A 24,563-nucleotide genomic window follows, 5' to 3' on the forward strand; every position below is an offset into this window, starting at 1 on the left:
CTTTGCCCTAACTCCCGCTCTTCACTGGGCCACTGGCAACCTGGCTCCACGGGCACTAATGCTCTCTGTAGTGCCTAATCCAGTGGTCTCTTGAGCCCCTTGCTAGATCTTCTGCATTTGACATGACTGAACGTTCCCTCCTATTAAGACCTCAGCCTCTCATTCCTTCTCAGACAACTTAGCAACTTCTTAGTGCCCTGGCTGCCTTCTTGACCCATTCTGTGTGCTTCTAACTTGTTAGAGAACTCTTAGAGCAGCATACATCTTATATTCTGGTTTGGCTGGACTATTGCTCTTTGCAAAATGCACCAAACACTTTAAAAGTCTTGCCTTTATTCATGCTGTTCCGTTGCCTGGCCTCTTGGTCCATCTGTGTACCAAGCAAACTTGATACTTCGTGGGACACCCCTTCTCTCACTTTTCTTGCCCCAGTTAGAGTTAATTGCTCCCTTATCAGTGTCCTAGCACATTTAATGCATGGTGTTATTTCTGCACATCACACTGAATTATGAAAGGTTGGTTTAGATCTGTCTCTTCTACCAACCAGGCTCTATGTTCCCTTAGGAAGGAAGCTGCATCTCACCCACTGTATTTCTAAGGGCTCACACAGAACCTGAGACTAAGCATTCAATAAATACTTGTTGATGTAGATTAGAAATTAGAATTCTCCCATCCCCATTTAAAGAATTTCCTAGTACCACATGGATCTCTGCTCACTTTTGCAAATTTACATGAGCGTTATGGACAATCAGTAGATTGCTAAATGTGTTTCAGAATGAAAACTATCCTGTAGCCATCATTTCTTGTATTCTTACTAGGTACTGCTCTCAAACAATATGTGCATACTAATTTTTAATCCTTACAACAGCCTTAGGTGGTAGGCATCATCATCATTATCATCCTCATTTAAAGAGGAGATAACGGAGACCAGAGTTGTTACGACATTTGCCAAAGATCACAAGGCTATGAAGTAGAAGAGCCAGTATTGGAGCCCAAGCAATCTGGCTACAGAGCAGACATTTTTAACCATGATTCCCATTTCCATTTGTAGTAATGCTGACTCAGCCTATCCCTTGATCTTTGCTTATTTGGGGGAAAAAAAATATATGCTTCTTCAGCAATAGGCAGATATCATAGCTCGATACACTTCATCTAATCTATTTGGTATATAAATATGTAAGCAACGTTTGACATATAGTCTGTAATTTAAAAATAGTTAAAATGCAAATTTTGCTAAATTTTATTATTTTATGGTGTTTTGCAATTTTGTAAATTTGACATTTGTCTAAGGGAACATATTAAAATGTATTACTTTTGTGTTTCCCAGAGAAGTATGGAATTTCAGAGTTAAAGGGACTTTCATGGTCACTCAGAAAGATGACTTTTTATCCAAGTTAACACAATCTTAAACATAGAAATAATTTTGAAATATTAGCCAATAGATTTAAGATTCCTAACTAATCCAAATAAGTGTGACATAATTAAAATTGTAAATGTAACTGTTAGATGAAATTGTAAGTATGGGTTTTATTGAATGCCCACTATGAATTCAGAATACTTACAAATTTTTTTAACCAAAGATGATGCATTGCTAATAATATTGCTAAAAATGAGTTTTAAAAAGTCACATTTTGGGTCAAACACAGTATTAAAATACCTTCTTGGCAATAAAAAATTTTTTTGCAATACCAATAGTTACTCTTTCTTTACTTATTTATTCCTCCTAAATTTGGTATTCTGAAAAAAAGAACAAACCTCTGCTCGATATTCTACATTAGAGGCTTAAGTAAGTAGACAAAAATCTTCAGGATTTGTACCATTTCTTCCAATTTATAAAACAAAATGCTTGGTTAAATAATAACTAAGCCAAGATATATAAAGAGCTCATGCACCTCAACAAACAAAAAGTGAACAATCCATTTAAGAAATGGGCAGAGGAGCTGAACAGACAGTTCTCCAAAGAAGAAATTCAGATGGCCAACAGACACATGAAAAGATGCTCCACATTGCTAGTCATCAGAGAAATGCAAATTAAAACCACAATGAGATATCACCTCACACCAGTAAGGATCACCACCATCCAAAAGACAAACCACAAATGTTGGTGAGGTTGTGGAGAAAGGGGAACCCTCCTACACTGCTGGAGGGAATGTAAATTAGTTCAACCATTGTGGAAAGTAGTATGGAGGTTCCTCAAAAAGCTCAAAATAGAAATACCATTTGACCCAGGAATTCCACTTCTAGGAATTTACCCTAAGAATGCAGTAGCCCAATTTGAAAAAGACAGATGCACCCCTATGTTTATCGCAGCACTATTTACAATAGTCAAGAAATGGAAGCAACTTGTGTCCATCAGTAGATGAATGGATAAAGAAGATGTGGTACATATACACAATGGAATATTATTCAGCCATAAGAAGAAAACAAATTCTATCATTTGCAACAACATGGATGGCGCTAGAGGGTATTATGCTCAGTGAAATAAGCCAGACGGAGAAAGCCAAGTACCAAATAATTTCACTCATATGTGGAATACGAGAAAAATGGAAAAACTGAAGGAACAAAACAGCAGCAGAATCACAGAACCCAAGAAAGGACTAACAGTTACCGAAGGGAAAGGGACTGGGGAGGATGGGTGGGAAGGGAGGGAGAACGGGGGGAAGAAGAAAGGGGGCCTTACGATTAGCATGTATAATGTGGGGGTGGGTGCATGGGGAGGGCTGTGCAACACAGAGAAGACAAGTAGTGATTCTACAGCATCTTACTATGCTGATGGACAGTGACTAATGGGGTGTGTGGGCAGGACTTGGTGAAGGGGGGAGCCTAGTAAACATAATGTTCCTCATGTAATTGTAGATTAATGATACCAAAAAAAAGAATTATAACTAAGCCTCATTTCATTTTTTTTAAAGACAAAAACAGAAATTATTATTTGAAAACCAAATGGTGCAGCCACAAAAGACATACAGGAGTCCCCCTTTATTCTCAAGGGATACATTCCAGGTCCCTCAGTGGATTCCTGAAACCATGGACAGTACTGAATCTTATATATACTATGTTTTTCCCTGTACATACATACCTAGGATAAAGTTCACTTTATAAATTAGGCACAGTAGGAAATTAACAATAATAATAAATGGAACAATTATAACAATGGTGTGGTAAAAGTTATATTAATGTCTCTTTCTCTCAAAGTACCTTGTACTGTACTCGACCTTCTTGTGTTGCCGTGGGATGATAAAATGCCTACGTGATGAGATGAAATGAGGTGAATGACGTGGGCACTGTGATGGAGCATTAGGCTACTACTTAACTTCTGACTGTAGGTCAGAAGGACAATCAGCTGCTTCCAGACCCTGGTTGACGGCAAGTACCTGGAAGGGCAGAAAGGGAAACTGCAGATAAAGGGAGATTACTATACAGGAAAAGCTGGTCCCTTTCAACAAAATAAAAACAAATGTAGAAGGAGTCATAAAGAAACAGAGACTTTAGGTTTTTTGTCATCTTATATTTGACTTGGCAGTGAGACATACAAGATGACTGTCTATAGCTACATTAGGTTGAACCTCAGAAAGTTTAGGAGGGGAAGAGATGAGAGTCATCAGCAGGAAAGGTAAGAGATACTACCACTGTGGATAAAATGAAGATTCCTGTGGCCAGGATTCTCACCTGGCCCTGGTTGACCAGCTCACTACATACATGTAGTCAATATGTTGCTATTGACTCTATATAAAGAGCTCTGCCCAGTGCTCTGGGTGACATGGTTGCATGGCTGCAGGAGAGCAGAGCAGAGGCTGGAGTGGTGGCAGCGCCGAGAACAGAGGCCCAGAGGACAGCTGTGCGGACAGAGGGGCCCAGAGGCAGAGACTGGCTTGCTGCATGCAAACTCACTCTGGGTGAACAGGATTTTAGTGATTTACCTGCCTTTGTGGAAATAAAGTTGGGTATAACCCTTTCACCCCATGAACGTTCTACTGTCATTTTTCTTTGGTCACATTGAATCCACAGTGAACTTGCCAGGGACTGAAACCCGTTGGCAAGACAATCACCCTTTTGTAGATGAGTGGATAAGGACATAAAGTGTTTAGCCAATTTACTTAGGATCACAAAGTAGGTTGTGACAGTATTCCTAGTGATAAGGGACTGAATGTAGGAAATAATGATGTTGAAAATGTCTAAGCCTAGCTAAAACTTTGGACCTGGCACTAGAGTCTCCCTCCAGTAACTTCTCTATTGGTAGGGGCTGCTAACTCTGGTCTGGTAATCTGAAGTTCACAGCATGATTGGTTTGGCTACTTTTATATGGGAGGCAAGTCCCTGTGAATGGGTCATGTCCTCTAAGACCCTGCAGGCCACTGTCACACTGACCATAGGCCTGTGCTCTAAGGTTCCAAATGCATGTAGGACTGATTTCCTGGACGTTATCTGGCCCCCAAAGATTAGAGCCAGTGGGAAATGTGCCCTGAGAGTATACCACTGGAAAATATCAGAAACCTTCCTTCTAGACCCTCCATCCCCTAGAATTAAATAAGAAAAAAAGAATGACAGATGGGAAAAGAGAAGGCATCATATATATATATATATATGTAAGTGTTAGAACATGAGGTAATTGTGACTAAAGGGCAAATATCCTGGTTTATTGTTTTTGGAAGTTAAACTAATTGAACATTAAAATTACAGTGATTTCTGATTTAAACTCCAATGTGGATAAAAGTAATTTCAAAGATATTTAATTCATCTTTAAAGAAAATTATTGAATTTATTTTCCTTAGGTGTGATCCATTTTCAGTTCCACTCACATTCTTGCATGTGAAGTCTGGGTATAAATAAAATGAATTTAATTTTATGTAATCTGACTTAAAGGCAAGTCGTTGTAGAGGACAACCAGGATAAAAATGAGTCAACTTAATTCACTAAATTTTGTGCCTACAGAGAAGATCACAGGCAGCCTGGTTCTGAAGGAAAGAGCTGTCCCTTAGAGTTCTCCCAGTTAAGAAGTCTGAGACAATTTGAAATCAAATTTCCCTTTTTAATAGTTTCTTGAGCTGTTCAGGTATGAATTAAGCTTTAACGGAACTACACTGAATTTTGTTTTAGCATGGGCTGGGATGAGAGTAAATGTAATCACAAGATACCAGAACGAACACTTAATTTCCTTCAAATTAACTTGAGAAATGATATGTTATTCTTTTCAAAAAACATATCAATTATATTGCTACAAAATATTGATGAAAGTATGTTTATATCATTTAAGATTTCTGTACGATTGAGTATGTTATGAAATGAGCCATTGATTTCCAGCACCAACTGCTGCCAAACTCCCACTCAGTTTCCTCTCTCCTTCTTTACATATTACTACTTCACTGAGTATGAGTGATTTCTTTTACTTTTCTTTTTTTAATTCAATGAGGCATTGCATTTTTTAAAGCAGTTATTGTGAATCGTATTTAGATTTTCTAAAGACTGACAGTGATTTATCTTCTTTTTCTGGTAATTATTCCTTGTGAAGACTCACCAAGAATAATGGTTAAGCCTCTCTGAAGGGCCCGAGTAATTTGTTTTCATAGGTCCATGGACCATTCAGTTCGGAGGGGTTTAGAGAGCATCTCATTCTAATCCATCTCCGGATACTTTAGAAATGAGACCTGCTAGGCCTCCCTAGTCTCAGTGATCTCACACACCATCAGATAAGAGTATCTAAAGTTAAGCTTGATGTTAAGTTCTGTATTCACTCATCTGTCATTATATCCTTAGGCTGTCTATGCATTTAGGAAGGAATTTTGAAATATAGTTACATGGCATTATCACTGTTCCCGGTACTTAGCATTACTGGTAATTGCCAATGCTGTCCTATTTGGAGGATAGCAATACCTGATTGCTCTGTACATTCCCTATATGAGTACAGTGGTGGTGTAATTGTCTTTTGAATATTAAACCAAAGGCTCTTATCACATTTGCTTTTGTGAATAAACCTGGGTCACCCAATATGCATATTTACTATTGCCTCATAATGATATTAAAGTCAAAAGGAAACAGCTGAATTTATAAGGTCATTGCTATATCTGCTCCAAATCACTAAGAAGTAACATGACTTACCATTTATTATTTGTATTTTGAAGTGAAATGTGTATTATATATTTTAGTCATTCCTTGGTGTGATGTTTTATCATTTCTAAAGTGGACATTTGAAGTGTTTTGTATCTCACAAGAGACATTCTCAAGCAAACAGACCAGTTTTTACCTTTGTTTTTATGAATTGTAAATGACTTCACTGGCAGTGAGCGCCTGGAGGAGCAGAGCTCTGTGGGCGCTTACACATCTCCCAAGTGTGCTTCTCCCTGTGCTGGCTGCCTACTGCCTGCCACTCTGTCCGTGCACTCAGCGCCAAATCACATAGGGGCCTACATTCTGCTCACTCTTCAGAAGGGCTCTGTAAAATCATGTCCTTTGTCTACACTGCATTCCTGGGTGACTGTGCCATGGAAGCAGAAAGGGAAAAGCACCTTACCTTACCTTGTTTCTTGGAAGAATAATACAAATGAAATTAGAGATGATTCATCACATATGAATCTTCATATATTGATACACTGATAACATATTTGTGTTTAATTCTCTATACAGCCCTTTGAAATACCATTCCCATTTTAGGAAGATGAAATTGAAGCTCAGAGGTGGTAAATGACTTGCTTGAGTTCATTTAGCTGTAAATGGCACCATAAGGCCTTAAACTCAGGATTTCTTCACCCTTCCTCTACATCACAGTTGTCTCAGCCGGTTATTGATATTAAGCTGTGTTAATTTGGGTCATGATTCTTCATAATATCAAGTGTAAATTCTTTGTTTTGCCCCATGTTCTTATCTTACAGTTGGGAAAAAAATCCAAGTAAATCATATCTGCTTGGAGCTGCAGCCTTTAATCATTCTAAAGTCAATAAGCAGGATTGATAGCCTATAATAAGACTCTAACCAACCAGAAAGGAAGCTGGGGAAGTCTCCTCCCAGGAGGTAACTGATTCCTCTTAGCCTAACACTCCAGGTAGCACACCACCTCAGGAGTCTCCACACTCTTTTCTTCCTCTGCTTCCATAGAGAAGTTCACCAAAGCCTTTATTCTCCCCACCCGCTTAGAGCTGGCTACTTAAGGGCCTTTGTTTACATCCAAGGAGCTAGACGGGAGCATATGTAAATGAACTGACGGTGATGGGTAGCTCAGAAGAAAAACAAATAATTATTTTGGCACCCAATAATCTAATAATCTAAAAAAATCTGAGAAAAACAACAAAATAATCCTAAAGGAGAACAATAATTTAAAAACATGAAGTTTAGGAAAATCAAATTTATCAGGCTTAGGTCCCAGGGAAAAGATGGTCTAAGAGGTAAAAATGCTAGAACATGGCCTAGATTCTGCTTCTCACTCTGTGACCTTGGGCAGGACACTGTATACACATGTCTAAAGAGGTTGTAGGTACAGGTGGCCATTCAAGTTCTCTGGCCTTCTTGGCAAGGGAATACTATTAACCAGAATCTTAACCAGCTTTTTCTCACCATTGCAGTAAAATAACTCCTGTTAAAAATTGGACCCTGTGACAATAGAGAAGCAGGGAAATCAGGTCCAAATGAAAAAGGCGTGGGACCTAAGTTTAGGGTTAGGTATGTTGTTGAATTTCCAGAGCTGAGCACAGCACCTGGCATTTTAGTGGGTGCTGGCTATAAATGCATGGATGACAAGTGGATGAAGTGATGGAAGGGTAGGCCCTCCCCAGTGCTGGAGGACCTGGGGGCAGAGAAACCCGAGGTTGAGTCCTGATCAACATTAGCACAGTGACAGAAACAAAAAAAATAATATGCTTCAATTTCTTCCTGTGTAAAATGGAGACGATACTTCACAGAGTTATGGGGTTTGAATGAGAAAATGCTTAGTTCAGTGCAAGCACATAGAGGTGCACACAACTGTAATCACATGCTTCACTCCAAAAACTGCTCTGAGGACCAGGGAGGCTCCTGAGGTACGAAGTCTGCAGTAGGAAATCGTTAGCCTTCCAGGCTTCTGCTGACCTCTGCTCTTTGTCTCTCAATGCCGGCCCTGTTTCTCCTGGGACCTCGATGAAGTTGCGGGCCTGAAAGTGAAGCCCAGGTCAGGGGGTCTCTGCAAGCCCCGTTTCAGCCCCCTTTGTGCACAGACCCGACGGAGTCTGGGCCGACGCTGCTGGGCGGAATGGCCTCGGGTCTGAGAACCGTTGCAGGAAGCGGGGAGAGCCCGGGGACCCGACCCGCAGGTGGGGATACTGTCGCTGTCCTTTGTCTTTCTGAGGGAGGATAGGGAAGCGGTGGCCTACATGAGAGTCGACCGTTCACTGTAGTCTGTGATGACCAGGAAAGCCTAGGCTCCTTCAGAATTGCCCAGCCAGACCCGGCGACCCACTCGGTTCATTTAAGGCGTTTTGCATATCGAAACTAGTTGATTGTAGCTGCCTTTCACAGAGCTGGGGAAACATTCTTTCTGACAACCCCGGGGGGATTCTCTCTCTGAACAACAGGTTTCTGGTTTAGAAAGAACTTCCTAATGTTAGATTTCATTTGGGCCTTTCCTTCTAACAGCAATTGTCTTCCCATGGTTTAGCTAAAACTGATATTAATGGGTGTGTGAGCTTATTTGCATAAAAAAGTAATTTTATGAAGTGTGCCTCTAGGGACCATTCAAAAACTGCTCAGCCTCAGAAACGTATGTAACTCAGAGAAGGTTGCGAAGTTGCCTTTTGCAAGGTGAGGTTGCAGTGATTGTCACAGAGTAGGGGAGGGCAACCAGTTCAGTCAGCGAGAGCTCTTTGACTACATTTTCTGAGTTGAAAAGCTGTTTCATCTTCCTTACCTCCTCCCTGCTTAAGAGGTCTGAGGAGATTTCAGATACAGGACAAATGAAAACGTTCCACGGCCTCCTTCGGTTACCCAGAGCCTAATTCCCGGCAGCTGGGACAGGAAGAGACGGCTGCGTTAGGACAATTTGAGAACAATTAATTTAATGGCATAACATTCTGGCTTAAAAATAGGGAGTTATCAGAGGCAAAAATAATAACCTTCAGGAAACTATATAGACACTTCCCCACCCTCATTCATTCCCAAAGACAGCAGAATGCCTACATCTTGAACAATCTACACCGATTCCTAGCTCATATTGACCTCTTTTCACTTCCTTTCCAGAGACGGCAGTCAAAAATTAACCCCACCCAGAAAGAAAAATCAAACGCGAATCAGTTTGGTACTGCCTGTCTCTCTCAAAACGTCGTGGGAATGCTGCCATTGAGGATCTGTATGATTCCTCAATTTTTGCTCCCAAACAGTTCCTTGTGGAGCTGTGAAGCAGTTTCCGCGCTTTTGTCTCTTGCAAATTCAACGGGTGGAGATGGTCGTAGGCGTTATAAGCCTCATTAGGGACCACTGGAGACGGAAATAGCTAATTACGGCGTCCCCTTAGATCTCCCCAGGACTGGCGAGGCTCCGGTATCGGTGCTTTCCCCCAGAGCCGCACCAGACTAGCGCGCCCAAAGCCTGCGTCCGGCGGCGGCTCTGCAGTTAAATTGTACTCCGAGGTCTGGATCAGACTCAGACATTTCCACAGACTACCCAGATTTAAAATCCAGCCGTTACACTTGGTGTGCCGCTAGAAGCTAACCAACACCTACGGGCGGACGTGTTTGATTAGTGTCAGCAACTCACTAGCGCAGTGTTTTTTTTTTTTTTCAAGTTTTGGAGGGAGACTGGGGAAATAAATGACTTTAAATGTCCACTTCCACTGCCTCTCTCCCCTTCTCCACCTTCTTTCCTTTGTGTGCAATGGAATTTTCTTCTCTTTGAGGGACTAGAATGTGATCAGGGATAGTTTGTGAAACGAACAAAGTCACCGGCAAGCGGGACGCCCGGAGTGGGAGCAAAGGCCGGGTTTTGAGGATAATGGGGAGCCGGCCTCCTTCCCACTCAGTCTCCATGGACTCCTTCATCTTCCAGGTAAGATGAATGGCCCTCGATGAATGGCCCTCCATTCATCATCTGCAGCGAGCCCCCACCCCCAAGCGGGAGGAGAATCTGCTCGTTGATGAAACCTATTAGCCCCGAACTGGCAGCTTTGTGGAGCCAACGGAGGCTCTCCATTGTGGCCTTTGTCTGAGGAATTTAAGTATTTACATAATGTATTAGAACGCAACTCTGCTCAGGGTCCGGACCCCGAGTGCCGAACCTGGCTTCCTCACCCGGCTGCTCGCCAGAACTACCTACGCCAGTGCACCTGGGTCCCGCTGTCGGCTCTGAGAAAAGAAAGTGGCCAAGTTTTAGTGGGTGAACAGAACCTGGGTCCATGTGACCCTGAAGCCGGAGAAATAAACTTGACATTAAGTCGGCTTTCCAGGCGGACGTCAGGTGTTCCTCGAGCTTTCACTCTGACCGTTGGGAGCCACGGGCTCCATGGTCACTGGTGCCTTGGAGCGCGGAGGCGCCTCGGGTTCGATCGCTGGCGCGCAGGTCCTGGACGTGCGAGTCGCCACCCAAGCCCCGCAGCCAGTTCAAAGCACCGAGGATTAGGGGTATTTAAAGGGATGAGCCGAGCGTGAGCGACTATGGCCTACAAAGTTTAGGAAGGAATCCGTAGGCTTTGGAGGCACGCAAGCTCCACAGAATAAATGCAAACACTTTAGTAAACCGAGGTCACCGGATATTCAACCCTGTGGAGGACGGTGGTTGCTCAAAAATCTCACTCGAGAGCACTTTCCACCGAAAACGTTTCCGAAGTGTCAGAATGCGCCCCAGTACAGACAGGTGCAGCACCTTTCGTGCGGCCACACCTCGACCACTACTCCCTTTAAACGCCCGCTTAAAGGCCAAAAGCGTTTAGGTTGCGAACGTGAGAGGGTGGCGGGCTCTGGAAGGAACTGCTATGCAGAACACCGCAGCAGGAACGCAGACAGCCCCTTCCAAAAAGCCAGCAGTGTTCCGCGCCCCGCGGCAAGCGGCGCCCGCCGCCGGCGCCCAATCAGTGCACCCGCTGGGTCTGTGACGGCATTCGACCCCGCCCCTCGACGGCGATAAAAAGGCCTCCGCGAAGGCTGCTCTCTGGAGCACCGCGCGCGGCCTTGCGTCCCCACTCGGTCGCCAGGTGGGCGGCTTTGCCCGCTGTTCTCAGGCCCGTCCAGCTGTCGGGGCCGTCAGCAGCGGCCAGTTCCTAGTCCTCCTCAGTCCTCCTCAGTCCCCAGTGCGGTGCGGCCAAGCCAGTCTCCGGGCTTCTTCTCCTTCCGTTTTACCCTTCCTCCACGGCAGCCACCGTTGCCCGCGGCCCCGGGCCGCTGTCCTGCAGGTGAGCGGCCGCGCAGCGCCCCTTGGCCGGCGAATTCACCTTGCCTGGCCCGGCTCGGTTCGGCCCGTGCAGGAGCGGCGGCGGTGGCGGTCCCATCAAGATTCCCTTTTCCCAGCAGGATGAAGAACCCAGTGCTGGAGGCGGTGTCCCTACTGTTGGAGAAGCTGCTCCTCATCTGCAACTTCAGGCTCTTCAGTTCGGGCGCCCCAGGCGCAAACAAAGCGAGAAACAGTTCTTACGAGATCAGCTCTTTCCAACGCGGCGACGTGCTGGAGGTGCCCCGGACCCACCTGACCCACTATGGCATCTACCTGGGCGACAACCGTGTCGCCCACCTGATGCCTGACATCCTGTTGGCCCTGACCGACGACAAGGGGCTCACGCAGAAGGTGGTCTCCAATAAGCGTCTCGTCCTGGGCGTCATTGGCCGGGTGGCCAGCATCCGCGTGGACACGGTGGAGGACTTCGCCTACGGAGCCACCGTCCTGGTCAATCACCTCGATGAAGCCCTCAACAAGAAGGCGCTGCTCAACGAAGAGGTGGCGCGCAGGGCGGAGAAGCTGCTGGGCATGACGTCCTACAGTCTGCTGTGGAACAACTGCGAGCACTTCGTAACCCACTGTAGATTCGGCACCCCGATCAGCCCCCAGGCCAACAAGGTACGACGTGTGACTCACCCGGGGGCTCGGTGGGGACGCCCCCTCCCCTCCCTGAGCTTTCTCTCTCTGGGTGAGAGATTGAGTTCTAGATTAAGGAACGCTTTGGTGTTACTAAGGGAGGCCAAGTAAATAAATGGGGATGAGGTTATCTCGAGATGCGCGGTGGGAGAGCTGCAGTGCAGAACCGCTGCCGGCGATTCCTGCGAGATGCCGTTCTTCCGAAGTCGAAGAGTGTCTGCTTTGCAGAGTTGAAGTGACAAAGGGCAGGTGACTGGGGGTGGGTGTCCACATAAATATCTGTCACCGCGTGGTTGCGAATTTCCCCAAGAATTTCGATTGCAAGGAAGGTGTTCAGCGCTTAAATTTAATCCGCAACACTGCATACAAAATGTGCCTTTAAAATGAAGAAGCATGCACGTTTCTCCTCTGTAAACTACAGAGAATGAATTCCCTTTGCTTAATATAAACTATCAAAATTCCCAGGAAGAAGACCTCCCTGGTAGGTCCCTTACTCCTGATTTTGTGCTTCAAAGAAGTCTTTTCCTTGGTATTCTGAATTCTGTGTTGGCTCTAATCCCCGTTCAGACCTCTTCATTGTTAAGCATCCTTTACCCATGTGCCTCAAAGGCGGGTTAGATGTTTCTTGTTCCGCAGAAATCAAAACAGTTGGTTTTCCATTCAGTGTTGGAAGGTAATTTTTATGGGTAGTTAAAAAAAAACAACAACAGCATTATAATTTTAAATGGTTAAATCGGCCACAAATGCAAAGGGAAAAAATGAATTTTATTTCCTTTTGAAACGTCTTAACTTTTAAAGACAGTTAACATTTTAAGTCTGCAACTTTATTTGCAATTAGAAGCTTTCTCAACCTTCACTGTAGCTGTTGAAGAGATGTTAATATTTACTCTTCACAGTGGAAACCTGGGTAATAATCACATAATGAGCATCAGTTTTACTTCTCAGGCTTAGATATGACTTGGACCAAAAGAATCTGAGATCATGTAACCAATTTTTTATTGCTCCGCATCTTGATTAATATTTTTACCCATGTGAGAAAAATCTTACTCTCTTCTGCGGCAGAGCACAAAGCGTTGTTTTTATACATCAATATAAGAAACTCCTTGTAGATTATTTATAGAGCCACAACAGCCTCCATCCAGGAATGTTTTTCTCAGTAAATTAAAAGTACAGTTAGAGCACTGTGCAAGGATTCAAGAATCACAGCTCTAGGCCTGTTTAGAAATGAACTTCGCCACATTTACAAACACTGGCTCCAAAAGTGTACAAAAGGAAACACGTCAGATTTACTTAGGAACCAAGCAAATCATTTCCCCAAGGAAAAACGGTATCTATATCTGGTAATTAAGAGTTGCTCTTTCATGGAACACATGTAGCACTGTATTATGTATTTCTTCAGAAAAACAGTTCAAGTGCTTTTTTTAAGGCAGTAATATACTTAATCTGCATAAATAACTAGTTATAGTAGTTTTTCATCTTTGGAAGCTTTGTAAGCTTTTACAGAAGTAAAAACTGCTTTAATTGCTATTGCTGCACAGCACTTGTGAAACTGAATTTTTGTCTTCACTTTGAATGGTCTAACAAACAGTTTGGACACAGAGTAGATTTCCCCAGGAAAAAATCCCCATCGCAAATTTTCTAATTCTAAGAACTGTTTCTGAACATGCCCTGAAAGAAATAAGCCATTAATACTGAAGGAGGACTGACTTCTACTTTTCAGAACTATAAGGAATTACTTGATTCTGGGTCTGATTGTTGAATTCTCCATCTATTCAACTACTACCCGCTAAACACAAGAGTGTTACAAAGTTGCCTCTTACATAGAGTTTACAAAAACTCTTAAGAGCACTTTGCCTCATGGAAAATACCACAACTAATTTGGAAATGAACTGGAAAAGATTATTTTACTTTTTTGTAGTGATACTCTTTTTTACAAATTTAGAAATCATAAAATTAGGGATTTTTGTATTACTGTTAACAATTATAGATTTCATAAACTCTAAAGCCCTTTAATTTTAGTGGCTATTACTATTCCTTATGCTTCTCCTTATTTTTTTAAAACTTTATTTTTATTGCTTTTCATTGTCAAAAATGAATGCAAATACACCTTTCAGTCTCTGGGGATTCAGTGCTCAGAAGACATTGAGTAACAAATACACAATCTTAAAGTGGCGAGGATCAAAATGGATGAAGTTTACAGGACAATGAGAAAAGCTGCTTGGCTAATAATAGGAAGCTATACATTTAGGTAAAAGAGTAAGTTGTCTTGATCAGTTATGTTTCTGTTATCTTTTCCCCAATAATTTTTAATTAAGGCAAGAGAGAATCATTGTGGACTCTCTTCCCTCAAACGCAGATTTTCTCAAGGAGCATCTTGTTTCTAACGTCCTTTTCTTGTTCACTTGGCCATCAGCCTAGAAGGTGTCTCAGGTGGTGCTCAACAGTAGGAATGTCCTGCATTTCTAGAGGGTGTTAAGAAGCCTGTAGGGGCACTTTCTGAGCCCGATGTGAAAAGTTTGAAGTTGCAGATGAGGAGCAATAATAATGGGCTAAATTTTTTAAATTCAAGATTAAAGATCCCTTTGCTCATTTAATTTTAGAATATGCTATTCACAGTATATTCAGCTATATTGATTCAGGTTTCATAAACTCTATATTGATAATGTAGTTACTGATAGGCATTCAAACGTTGTTTTTTAACCTTTAATCCCTAATAACTTTTATGTGGTTACATTCTCCACAGTTTTCTATAAAAGGTCTCTGTTTACAAAGGCAGTGCCATTATTGGGTAACCGAGTTGCCTGAAGTATTGTTTCGCTACTGTGGGATGTGAAATCAAGAAATCAAACTATTAACATTTTAAATTTTTTCATGAGTCTTAAGAAAAATAGTTCTGGCAGAAAATAGCTGGGAAAATTGTGTTTTGCTATTTTGTGTACATGATTCTTAGGTTTAGCTACCTTTTCTAATATTCTTAATTTATTTTGCAGTTTTGTGAAATAGTGAAGATAATTATTCGTGATGAGAGAAGTGTCCTTGCTTCAGCAGTCTTGGGATTGGCATCTATAGTATATCTGGGCTTGGCATCATATACTACTCTTCCTGCAATTTTTATTCCATTCTTCCTATGGATGGCTGGCTAGCTTCATACCCCTGAGTCAGTGTATGTATTCTCTGTGTAAATATGTTCATATATATAGGGCACAAATCAGTTTAAGCATCGTTGAGAGAAATGTGACTTGTAACACTGTGTTCTGCATTAAAATGTGATTAAGAATCACGCCAAGTGCTTACTGTGTAAGCCCAAGAAAAAGGCCTTCTGAATCTTCTCAGGCAGTTCCATTGTGAAACACTGCAAATCTCGGAAACAACTTGTGATAGAATTCGTCATTATAAGAAAACCAGCCCCTAAGATGATGGCCACAGGAGACTATTTGTGTTTTTTATACTGTAATCAATTCTCTTCTCTGTTAGGCCTGAACTTGAAGATTGGAAGATTTATTGAATGAGAACACTAACTTTATTGTAATTTTATCCTGTTTCTTTGAAAAATTTATGTTAAAGTGAAAGAACTTCCCTCTTCAGATGAAAACATATTTGATGATTGGCTACAAAAACCCACAATGTATTTTTTTCATATATTATATAAAGACTTATTGAATGAGAATATAACTTTGTTTCTTTGAAAAATTTATGCTAAAATGGAAGAACTTCCCTCTTTAGATGAAAACACGTTTGATGAGTGGCTACAAAAATCCACAATGTATTTTTTTTCATATATTATATATAATTTCTAATAAGTAAAGACTATTTCCATTACTTGAAACCACATTGACAAATTTAAGGTTCAATGTTCAAGTAACTAAGCAGAACTATAGAAATCTGTGCAGAAATTGCTACTATAGCATCAAACAGTTTTATTTAGTTTCTTACTATGAGCCTGGCATACATTATTTTTTCTGTTTTATATGTCACTGTGGTTATTTAAACTGCTCTCAGAGGTAAAGGATATAGGATTAAAGTAATTTGGGTCCTTGGAGTGTGTATGTGTCAATTAAATATGCGATATCCACATATACAAACTGATGAGAGATGAAATTGAATTTGTTCTTCATTGTTTTATTATCATACCATTGTAGTTATTATAGAGCATTTGTAAAGCTGAATGTAAAAGCAAGTTCAATCCATTTTCTTATGCTCTTGCATCTGTGGTTTTATTTGCATGTATGTCACTGGATGGTTTACCTTTTAAAGCACTTATTAATGTACTATATAATTTTTTTAAAACTTCAGATTTGTTTTCTAGTCAGTTTTCTCCATTTCATAGTTTACATACTTAAAAGAAGAATACCATAGCATTATATAAAATCCAAACAAGTAGGACCAAAGAAAATAACTGTTAGAAGTAATTCTTAAGTGTCTTAGCACCACCAGGAATATAAATTGATTACACTGAGGCTGTTTTGATATCAGAGTTGAGATGTAGCCGTTTAAAGGAAGCATTCAAGTACTTTTACAAAATTATCAAATTCTACAATCTAAGCCATAAGCTAGACTTGTATATCAAGTATTAAAGTTGCTTTATAAACTATCACAAATCACAAAATAATGAGTCACATAATGAGTGGTATGGGGAGGGTGAGGTCAGTCATGCAGTGATCCAATCAGAACAAATTTAAGAGCAGATTTTAGTGTAACTGATGTTTTAGAACCAGTAATTTACAATAAAATCAGTTGGAGTTTAATAATCATTAAATTGATTATTCTAGTCAGTTTTCTCCATTTCATAGTTTACATACTTAAAAGAATACCATTCTTCTTTTTTAATAATCATTAAACTTCATGCTTAATAATTAAACTTTATACTTAATCATTTAAATGTTTCAAACAATTAAAACAAGAAATGGAGACATCGGAATAAAGGTGTTCTAGGGGCCTGTTTCAACCACTTAAAATTATTTTAAGTATATATACATAGAAGCAACCACTAGGAGAACCCCATTGTATTATGTTTTTTTCACTTAACTGTATATATTACCTTTATAGCAATTGTTTAAATAAACTCATTTTAAAAAATATGGTGTTCTCATGATTAACATCTTTTCTTTTTGCAGACTTTAGTATTGCAGGTAGCAGAAACCACTGTCTGATACTAAATCTGTGTTCAAAGATAATGATCCTTCATTAAATGACAAGGCAAGTACTTAAGGTCGGAATTAATATAATTAGTCTTGACTCACTTCATATCCTTAAAGCAAGATTCAATTCCTTATTCTTTAGAGTGCTTATTATATGCCAGGTACTGACCTTTCGCAATTTCATGGTCTAGAGTTAGTATTATTTTTTTACTATATTGGTGTGTATACAGTTCTGTGGGAATGCAGGTGAGGAAGAAATGATATCTTCCTGAAGGGTCAGAGACACGTACTGAAAGAGGCAGTGCTAGCATTAAGATGAGAAATAGTGTGCAGTGATCACACTGACGTGTTCCACCTCTTACGGGCAGAGGAACTGGAAGGAAGGGTTTATGTACTAAATGTTCTACAAGACTAGAATTTGTTGAACTTAGGACAAAAGGAGAGTTTTTTTGCTGTGCTCAGCTTGATGAATTGCTTAACACGGTGGAAAAGAAGTATATATTGCTGATTGTGATTGTGAAAGAAACCCTGAGCCATTCTGGTATCTTTAACCAAGTTTTCTGGGCTTCATTAGTTAAGATTCACCCATATGATCTTGCCAGTCCCTTATATTTCTACATTTCTCTTCTAATTTGTGAAATAAGTAATGTCTGGTGCAGCTTTTTGTTGCTTATTTTGTTCTTTGCCATACCTAGATGAAGGCCAAACAGAACTAGCCAGGACTAAGATGAAATAAAGCAAGTGTCAGGTACTATGTAGGTGATAGGGATGAAAAGATAAATGAAACAGGTCTTTACCTCAAAGTTTATGGCCTCATAAACATAGATGCATGAAGATTCTATGCAGTAGAGCTGACTAAAGGCACAGAAAAACATGTGGTTGGTTTTAACTGGTAAGGACAACAACTTTACGGGGATGGTGTACTGAGACTTGGAAAAATGGGGTGCTTTCCAAGGAGACAGATTTAGGCAGGACATTCTACACACTGGGAACAGGCTGAGCAAATGCATGAGGACTGCCCACATCATGCCTGGCACAGAGGCATGCGGTACTCTTATTCGTTGACTGAAAGTATGAAACTACATGGAACGTTCAGGCAAAAGCAAGTGGCTCAGAGCAAGTGCGATGAGAGATGTTGGAAATGTGAATGATGATCATGTAGTGAAGTCTTGTGCAGATCAAGAAGTCTGGACTTTATGAACAATGGAGATTTGAGGTTCAGAAAGGTAACTCCCAAAGTAGGAAGGAAGGATGGGAGCATGGGGCAAGATAGGACAAAGGACTCTATTAGCGGACATGTCAAGGAATTGTCAACAGCATTTAGCCAATCCTTACATTTGACTCATGAGTAACTCTTGGTGGGGTGTCAGAGGGCAGTCAGGCATCCTTTCCTGCTAGAAAGTTGGTTCCTGAAAAACAATATCATAACCATGTGCGTATTTTGGATACTCCAGATTTTTGTTTTGCTAGATATGTTTCTTTCTGAGGACAAGCAAACATGTATGCTTTAAAAAGTTATTTTTTTCAGAATATAAATTTCTTATTTTTACATTTTCTATTCATACTGTTACTGTCAAATATCAAAAATGTTTTCAAGCAATGTCAAAGTTATGCCAATGGTGAAAGTCTTGTAATAGATGATGATAAGCATATAAGACATGATGGTTGTTGATCTTCTGTTTTATGTGATCTATTTAGAGAGTTTCACCTAACCTGTATCTGTTGGATCAACTAATTTTATATTTGTTATATATGCATATTAAATAAAATCAATCTTACATACTGTCCTCTCTTGTCTTTGAATTTAAAATATGTAAAAGTAAATCACATTTTTTTGAGCATAGAGGCCCAAAGAATTTTGCTTCTCATAACCTTCTTTACTGAACATAGTTTTATATATTTGAAATTAAAACTTTATGTGGATCTGCCTTCAGACTGATAAGATCTGTTATCTACATCTTGAAGCTTACCTTGCTTGTGTAAGTAAATAACAAAAACCTTCTCAATTCCACAAAATCATGCAACACCAAATAATTAGAGCCATGGCATGAACTCTATAACTAGATGCATAATGCTGCCAGGGCGGCCTGCCGCTACACCCTTGCAGTGGGTGGGGTGGCAAGGAAGTGTGAGAAGGAGCAAGTTCTAGGCCAGTCTTGAATTGCATTTACAGCATTGCAAAGAACCACAGAGGTTTCTGGGCTGAACCCTTATGCATCTATGTAACCATGTTTCAGATGCGGAAAATCAGGCACAGAAAGTTGAAATATTTTGTGATTACACAAATAATCAGAGCCAGATCCAGAACTCGGGTCCAGCTTTCTTTCCACTATACCTCATTGGCTCCCTGAGGTCTCCCATGAATTGGACAAGCCTTCCTCTAGTGGCTGTATTAATTTCCTGCAGACCTTCTGTGTATTCCAACCAGTGCCACACCAGAATGAACTAGTTAGCATCTTAGTCCTGTACTTCCTCAGTCTAAGAAGAAAGTAAATAGATTTCAAAAAATGGTGAGCTTGGATAGGTATCAAAAGAGCAGAGGGACAAGACCCATACCTGTCTGCTGGGGTCCAGTAAAGGGGAGCGATGCCACAGAAATTTCCATTGCTATCCTAATTGAGTTATAAAGAATGCAAATATTTCAAGCAAACGAGGCCGCCCTTGTCCAGGCCACAGCAGGCACCTGGAGCAGTAAGTACAAAGGCACAGAGTCACAAGACCTGCGTCACAGCTGGATTACTGCTAGTCATCATGAACAATCAACTGTGTTTTATTTTGTTGCTTTGTGAGGAAGGTGCTCAGTACTGTTTGAAAGAACTCACCCTTCCTTTGAGTAAGAACAGCTCTGACTCAGGTGATGCTGGAGACAAGATCAAGGAGGAGGATCTTTCCACTATAAAAGTTTGAAGTGGGGTGCCTCATATCGAAAATTACCAAGTATCGTAATTCTTCCTAGTGGTAAAGATTCAAGACAAATGCTGGGCATAGAAGCCACAGGGTATAAATCTGCAAAGAAGCAAAAAGCTAACCTTCTCAAACAATATTGCTTCTCTCTCACTTACCAACTTTACATTTCCCTGTATGGCCCGGGAAGATGACTGGTTAGCCAGAGACGGGTAAGATTCCTCAAGGGAGGAACAACCTAAGACAGGCACAGTCGCAGGGGGGTCATCAGGTGAGAAATTGGGGATCAACAGAGGTGAGGCTTAGAACCAAACCCCCCCGTTCTGAGAGAAATCTTCTGCATACGTGGATGTTTTGTTGCCCTTGTCTAGCTTGGATTAACACATAGTCTACAGGCACACACCTGATCATCTACATTTGCCCTCTTACAGCACTAAATTATGTTTTCTACCTTTATCTTGCATCTACCTACCACTTCAGCATTTTATTTAAAATAATAATAATAATAATAAGGGAGAAATGTGGGATTCATATATAAATCAAGTATAAAAATCAAACAAATAATCATATTTGACCTGATTGTTTATAGTTCATGATGCGTGATCAAAACTGAAAGTTTCTGTGATATGACTGCCCTTGCACTGTTCACCATGTAAGAACTTATTCACTATGTAAGAACTTGTTCACCATGTAAGAACTTGTTTGTTATGCTTCAGAAGATTGGAGACTGTTGAGAAATAGGTTTGGGGTTGATTAATGACTGTGCATTGAGTCCCCTATACAGAATTTTATTGTTGTTAACAACCATTTGATCAATAAATATGAGAGATGCCCTCACAAAAAAAAAAAAGGAGTGGGGGAAGAAAAAAAAAGTTTGAAGTGGGAAGGAAGCTTTTCCTCCACTTTCCAAGTGCCTTGGGGGAGACTTATGAGTGTGCAATTTTGTGAAACACATGATGGATAGGGTCGAATTAGGTTGTGAGGAAAAAGACTATGAGTTTTATGGATGAAGGTTTATTTAAGGAAATGAGGAGAAGCGAGGCGTCTGGGAGTCACCTCAGTGAGTGGGTGGTCACTTCCCACTCAGCTCGCAGCCGCTCCCCTGTCCCCGCAGTGCCAGTGCTCTCCTCGTCCTGCCTCTAGAAGCTGTCCCAGGTATTTCCTGCCACTGATCTTCTACCTGCTATTTCTCTGGCTGCCCACCTACTGCTCCAAACCCTCAGAGCATCACGGCTTCTGCTGCCTCCTGGCTTCTTTACACCCTCACTTTATGCTTCTTTTACTTCTGCTTAACCCTACTGGGACTCTGTATCTCACATAAAATCACCAAAGGGTCTATGAGGCTGACCAGTCATCCTGCGATATTGGTGGTGCTGGTGAACAAAGTTTTGTAGCCAGGCTACCTCATGGGCCATTGGTCCCTCTCCTAGCCTTTAGGTCAGATCAGGTCACATTCTTGGGCCAATCCGTTGTTGCCAAGTTGCACAACACTTGCTCCAAGGCATGGTGATCTATGCTAAATGAGCTCCGTGTAAGTGATTTTCCTCCAAAGATGTCTATCAATCTTAGCCTAAATGAGAGGGTAATATCTCATTACCACCTTAGAGAGCTCATTCTGCCACAAGGCAGAGAATGAATTAGCTGGGAAGATGCAACTTAAAGGACATAAATTTTATTACCATAAAGTAGAAGAGAAATGTTGAAGGCTAGACATAATAAGTCAATTGCAGAGAGGAGGGAGAAGAGGGAATGAGATGATTTGAGGGATGAGAAGGAGGGAGAGTGTTTCATACAGGGTCCAACTAAGAAAACAGAAACTATTCTGAGTACTGTCTGGCAGAACGTGTAAGTGTGTAATGTTTGGTTTCTCCTTTCCTCTCACCCTCCAATCTCTGGTGAGGGTCTCATATTGGCCAAATAAGCAGAAACCAGCTGACTGGAGAGCCTTGGAAATAACCTTCCGGGAAAGGCAAGAAATATATCTGAAGCATTACAGCAAACTTGGCACTAGGATAACTGTAACTTGCTGAGGCACCATACTGACTAATTTAGAGGAGCCAGCCTTGGGAGAGGCAGGATGGACCCGGTTTTGGATATAGGAGTCTGAGTAGTCTAGAGTCCCACAAATGGAAACAGAGTAGACAATTGAAATTGTTATCTCATGCTCAAGACAGAGCTTAGGAATGGATGTATTTGGGAGTTAAAACAATGGTGATTGAAGTCAAAGATATGCATTAGACCATCCTAGGGGAATCTATGAGTAATAATAATAAAAAAATTTAATGGTTGCAGACAAGAGGGAAGAAGATAGACCAAGAACAGTTCCAGAAGGAGACTGAGGAATAGTGGTTCAAAAGGTCAGAGCAAACGGAGACACTGAAGAAGCCAAGGAGGAGTGTGGTTTATTAGGTAAGAGTATGAGTAACATCAAGATGCAGAAGAGAGATAAGGGCTTCATTCACAGCTCCAACAAACGAGGAGCCTGTGAGTGACCTTGATTAGTAAGAACCCCATTAAAGCTAGACGGGGGGTTGGAGAGGCTGGGGGGAGAAGGCAGATTGGGGGTAGAAATGTAAATGGAAAACGAGCGTGGGCTTCTTTATGAAATAGCTTTATGGGAAAAGAAGAAAAATGGAATGCCCAAAACCCCAGAAAAGAGTATAATGATATCCTGCATCTCTGTTTTCACTTGAGCATTCTTGGAATGGACGTACTCTGAACAGATTTATGCCTCAGTTAAGAAGCACAAGTCATTAGTTAATTTTCAAAATTCTTTCCTGAGGGACAAAAATCAGAACAGCACTTTTCTTTCAGAACAGTGAAAACTACCAGAGTCCGTGGCGTCAATGAACATTCCACTTCTATGGGCCGCTTTGAAAAGAACACATATTCAGATGGAAATTCTAAAAGGGTCGGGGGAAGGGAGAAATAGAAAAACCTACTGCATAGGACTCTAGAGTCTTGGGCTCTCATTCAGACAACCTGTTGAGGGAAGTCCGTTACCATTTTTTCCCTTTCACAGAATGATGGAGTAGAGAGACCAAGACACAGAGCAAGATTCAGATTCTTGTGCTTTGGAGACTTCTTGGAGCAGCATGACCTTTTAAGTACTTCAGATTCTCTACAATTAAAATGTTCATTAAAAATGATAATGGCAGAGTAAACAAATCCAAGTGGTTAACATGCCCAATGAAAATTTCACAAAATAATCCCTTTTTCCTATATTGACTTCAATACATGTGTAATTTTATATGACCCTGTGCAGAAAAAATCTTCTGCATTCATCTTCCCAACCTGTCTAGTGTCAGGTGTTTCTGCTCTCAAAGGCTTCGCCTGCTCATCTGGACTTTGCCATGCAAGATGGACCATTTGTGTACTGAACCTGTGGGACATTACCACATCCTGCCAAGCTGATTTATAGTCCAACTACAGCCAAGTGGCAATGCTGAATTGTAGTTACAGTGACTAATGGTGAGTGTTCAGGTGGAGGATGGGAGCACACATTTCCTGGGTATCCAAAGATGCCCGAGGGCAGGCGAGAACCTTCAGGGCGTGAATGCCTCTGAGGCCTGGTAAAGCATCATCAATCAGAAGTGGGCGGCCGTGGCAACTTTGGGGGCATAGGCTGCTGAATCAAAGATGACAACCATTCAGAGCTTCCGGATGGTGGGGCTGCAAGAGGCTTTGACAGGAGCTGATCCAGTTTCCTCACTTAATATGCGAGTTAGAGGCAGAAAATAGCATAGATCCCAGGGAGATTCTGTGATAGAACCAGAATGAAAAGTGGATTTTCCTGACACCTACTCCCTCTTCTTCTCTGGGGAACCAACCTGTACTGATGAACTGTTTGCAAGCATGCCTACTTGTCACTGTAGTCTTCTATGGTGCTACTATTGATAGCTTATTGGAAATAAAATATTGCAAATATTTTGAGATGGTATGGTTGACCCAAAGCCTTTGATCTGAAAGTTATATTCCTACATAGATAGCAGGCCAAACTCTTAGAAAAGTAAAAAAGGTCAATGTTTATCTGCATCTCCCATCCGTCCACCCTTTGCTTGGCTCTTGCCCTAGCCAGGTTCAAAGAACTTTGACTGACACGCTCCTAAGTCAGCATAAGGATGTGCCCCTGAGCACAAATTTTGCCTTGTATGAAGGAGACATAGTGGGACCAGGGAGGTTATCTCCTAGGAACTCACAATCTGTGGGGCTCACTTACCAACCACTCCACATTTATACTTGCGGGCTTAGAATACTAGCTACTCGCTGGCGGGGCAAAGCAGTCAACTCATTCCCGTGCGGACACTTCAGATTCTGCTTCATTCCTTTCATCCACCTCACATGTACCAAGTGTCCATTATGCACTAGGCATTGAACTTGGGGTTGGGGGGCCACAGAAGTGAAAGCTGGAAGTTTCTACTCTCAGGGAGAAGGTGTGTTGCAACCATAATATTATAACTATCTGAGTTGAAAGTGGCTTTAGAAAATATCTAACATTTTCAC

General features: G+C 41.4%; 1 protein-coding gene across 3 annotated transcripts; it reads left to right on the forward strand.

Annotated features, from left to right (window-relative positions):
• Positions 1 to 11,223: 11,223 nt before the first annotated feature.
• Positions 11,224 to 18,929, forward strand: LRAT (lecithin retinol acyltransferase). 3 transcript variants are annotated; one of them, XM_036887923.2, is made up of 3 exons: positions 11,228 to 11,341; positions 11,457 to 12,000; positions 15,009 to 18,929. In XM_036887923.2, exons 2-3 carry the CDS (start codon positions 11,461 to 11,463, stop codon positions 15,159 to 15,161), a joined length of 693 nt encoding a protein of 230 aa, XP_036743818.1. In that variant the 5' UTR covers positions 11,228 to 11,341; positions 11,457 to 11,460; the 3' UTR covers positions 15,162 to 18,929. The 3 variants fall into 3 exon arrangements, with proteins under 3 accessions (XP_036743816.1, XP_036743818.1, XP_036743817.1); XM_036887922.2 differs by having other exon boundaries at positions 11,460 to 12,000; XM_036887921.2 differs by having other exon boundaries at positions 11,224 to 12,000.
• Positions 18,930 to 24,563: the final 5,634 nt, after the last annotated feature.

The sequence above is a fragment of the Manis pentadactyla genome, chromosome 1 (genome assembly GCF_030020395.1).
Source record: "Manis pentadactyla isolate mManPen7 chromosome 1, mManPen7.hap1, whole genome shotgun sequence".
NCBI lineage: Eukaryota > Metazoa > Chordata > Mammalia > Pholidota > Manidae > Manis > Manis pentadactyla.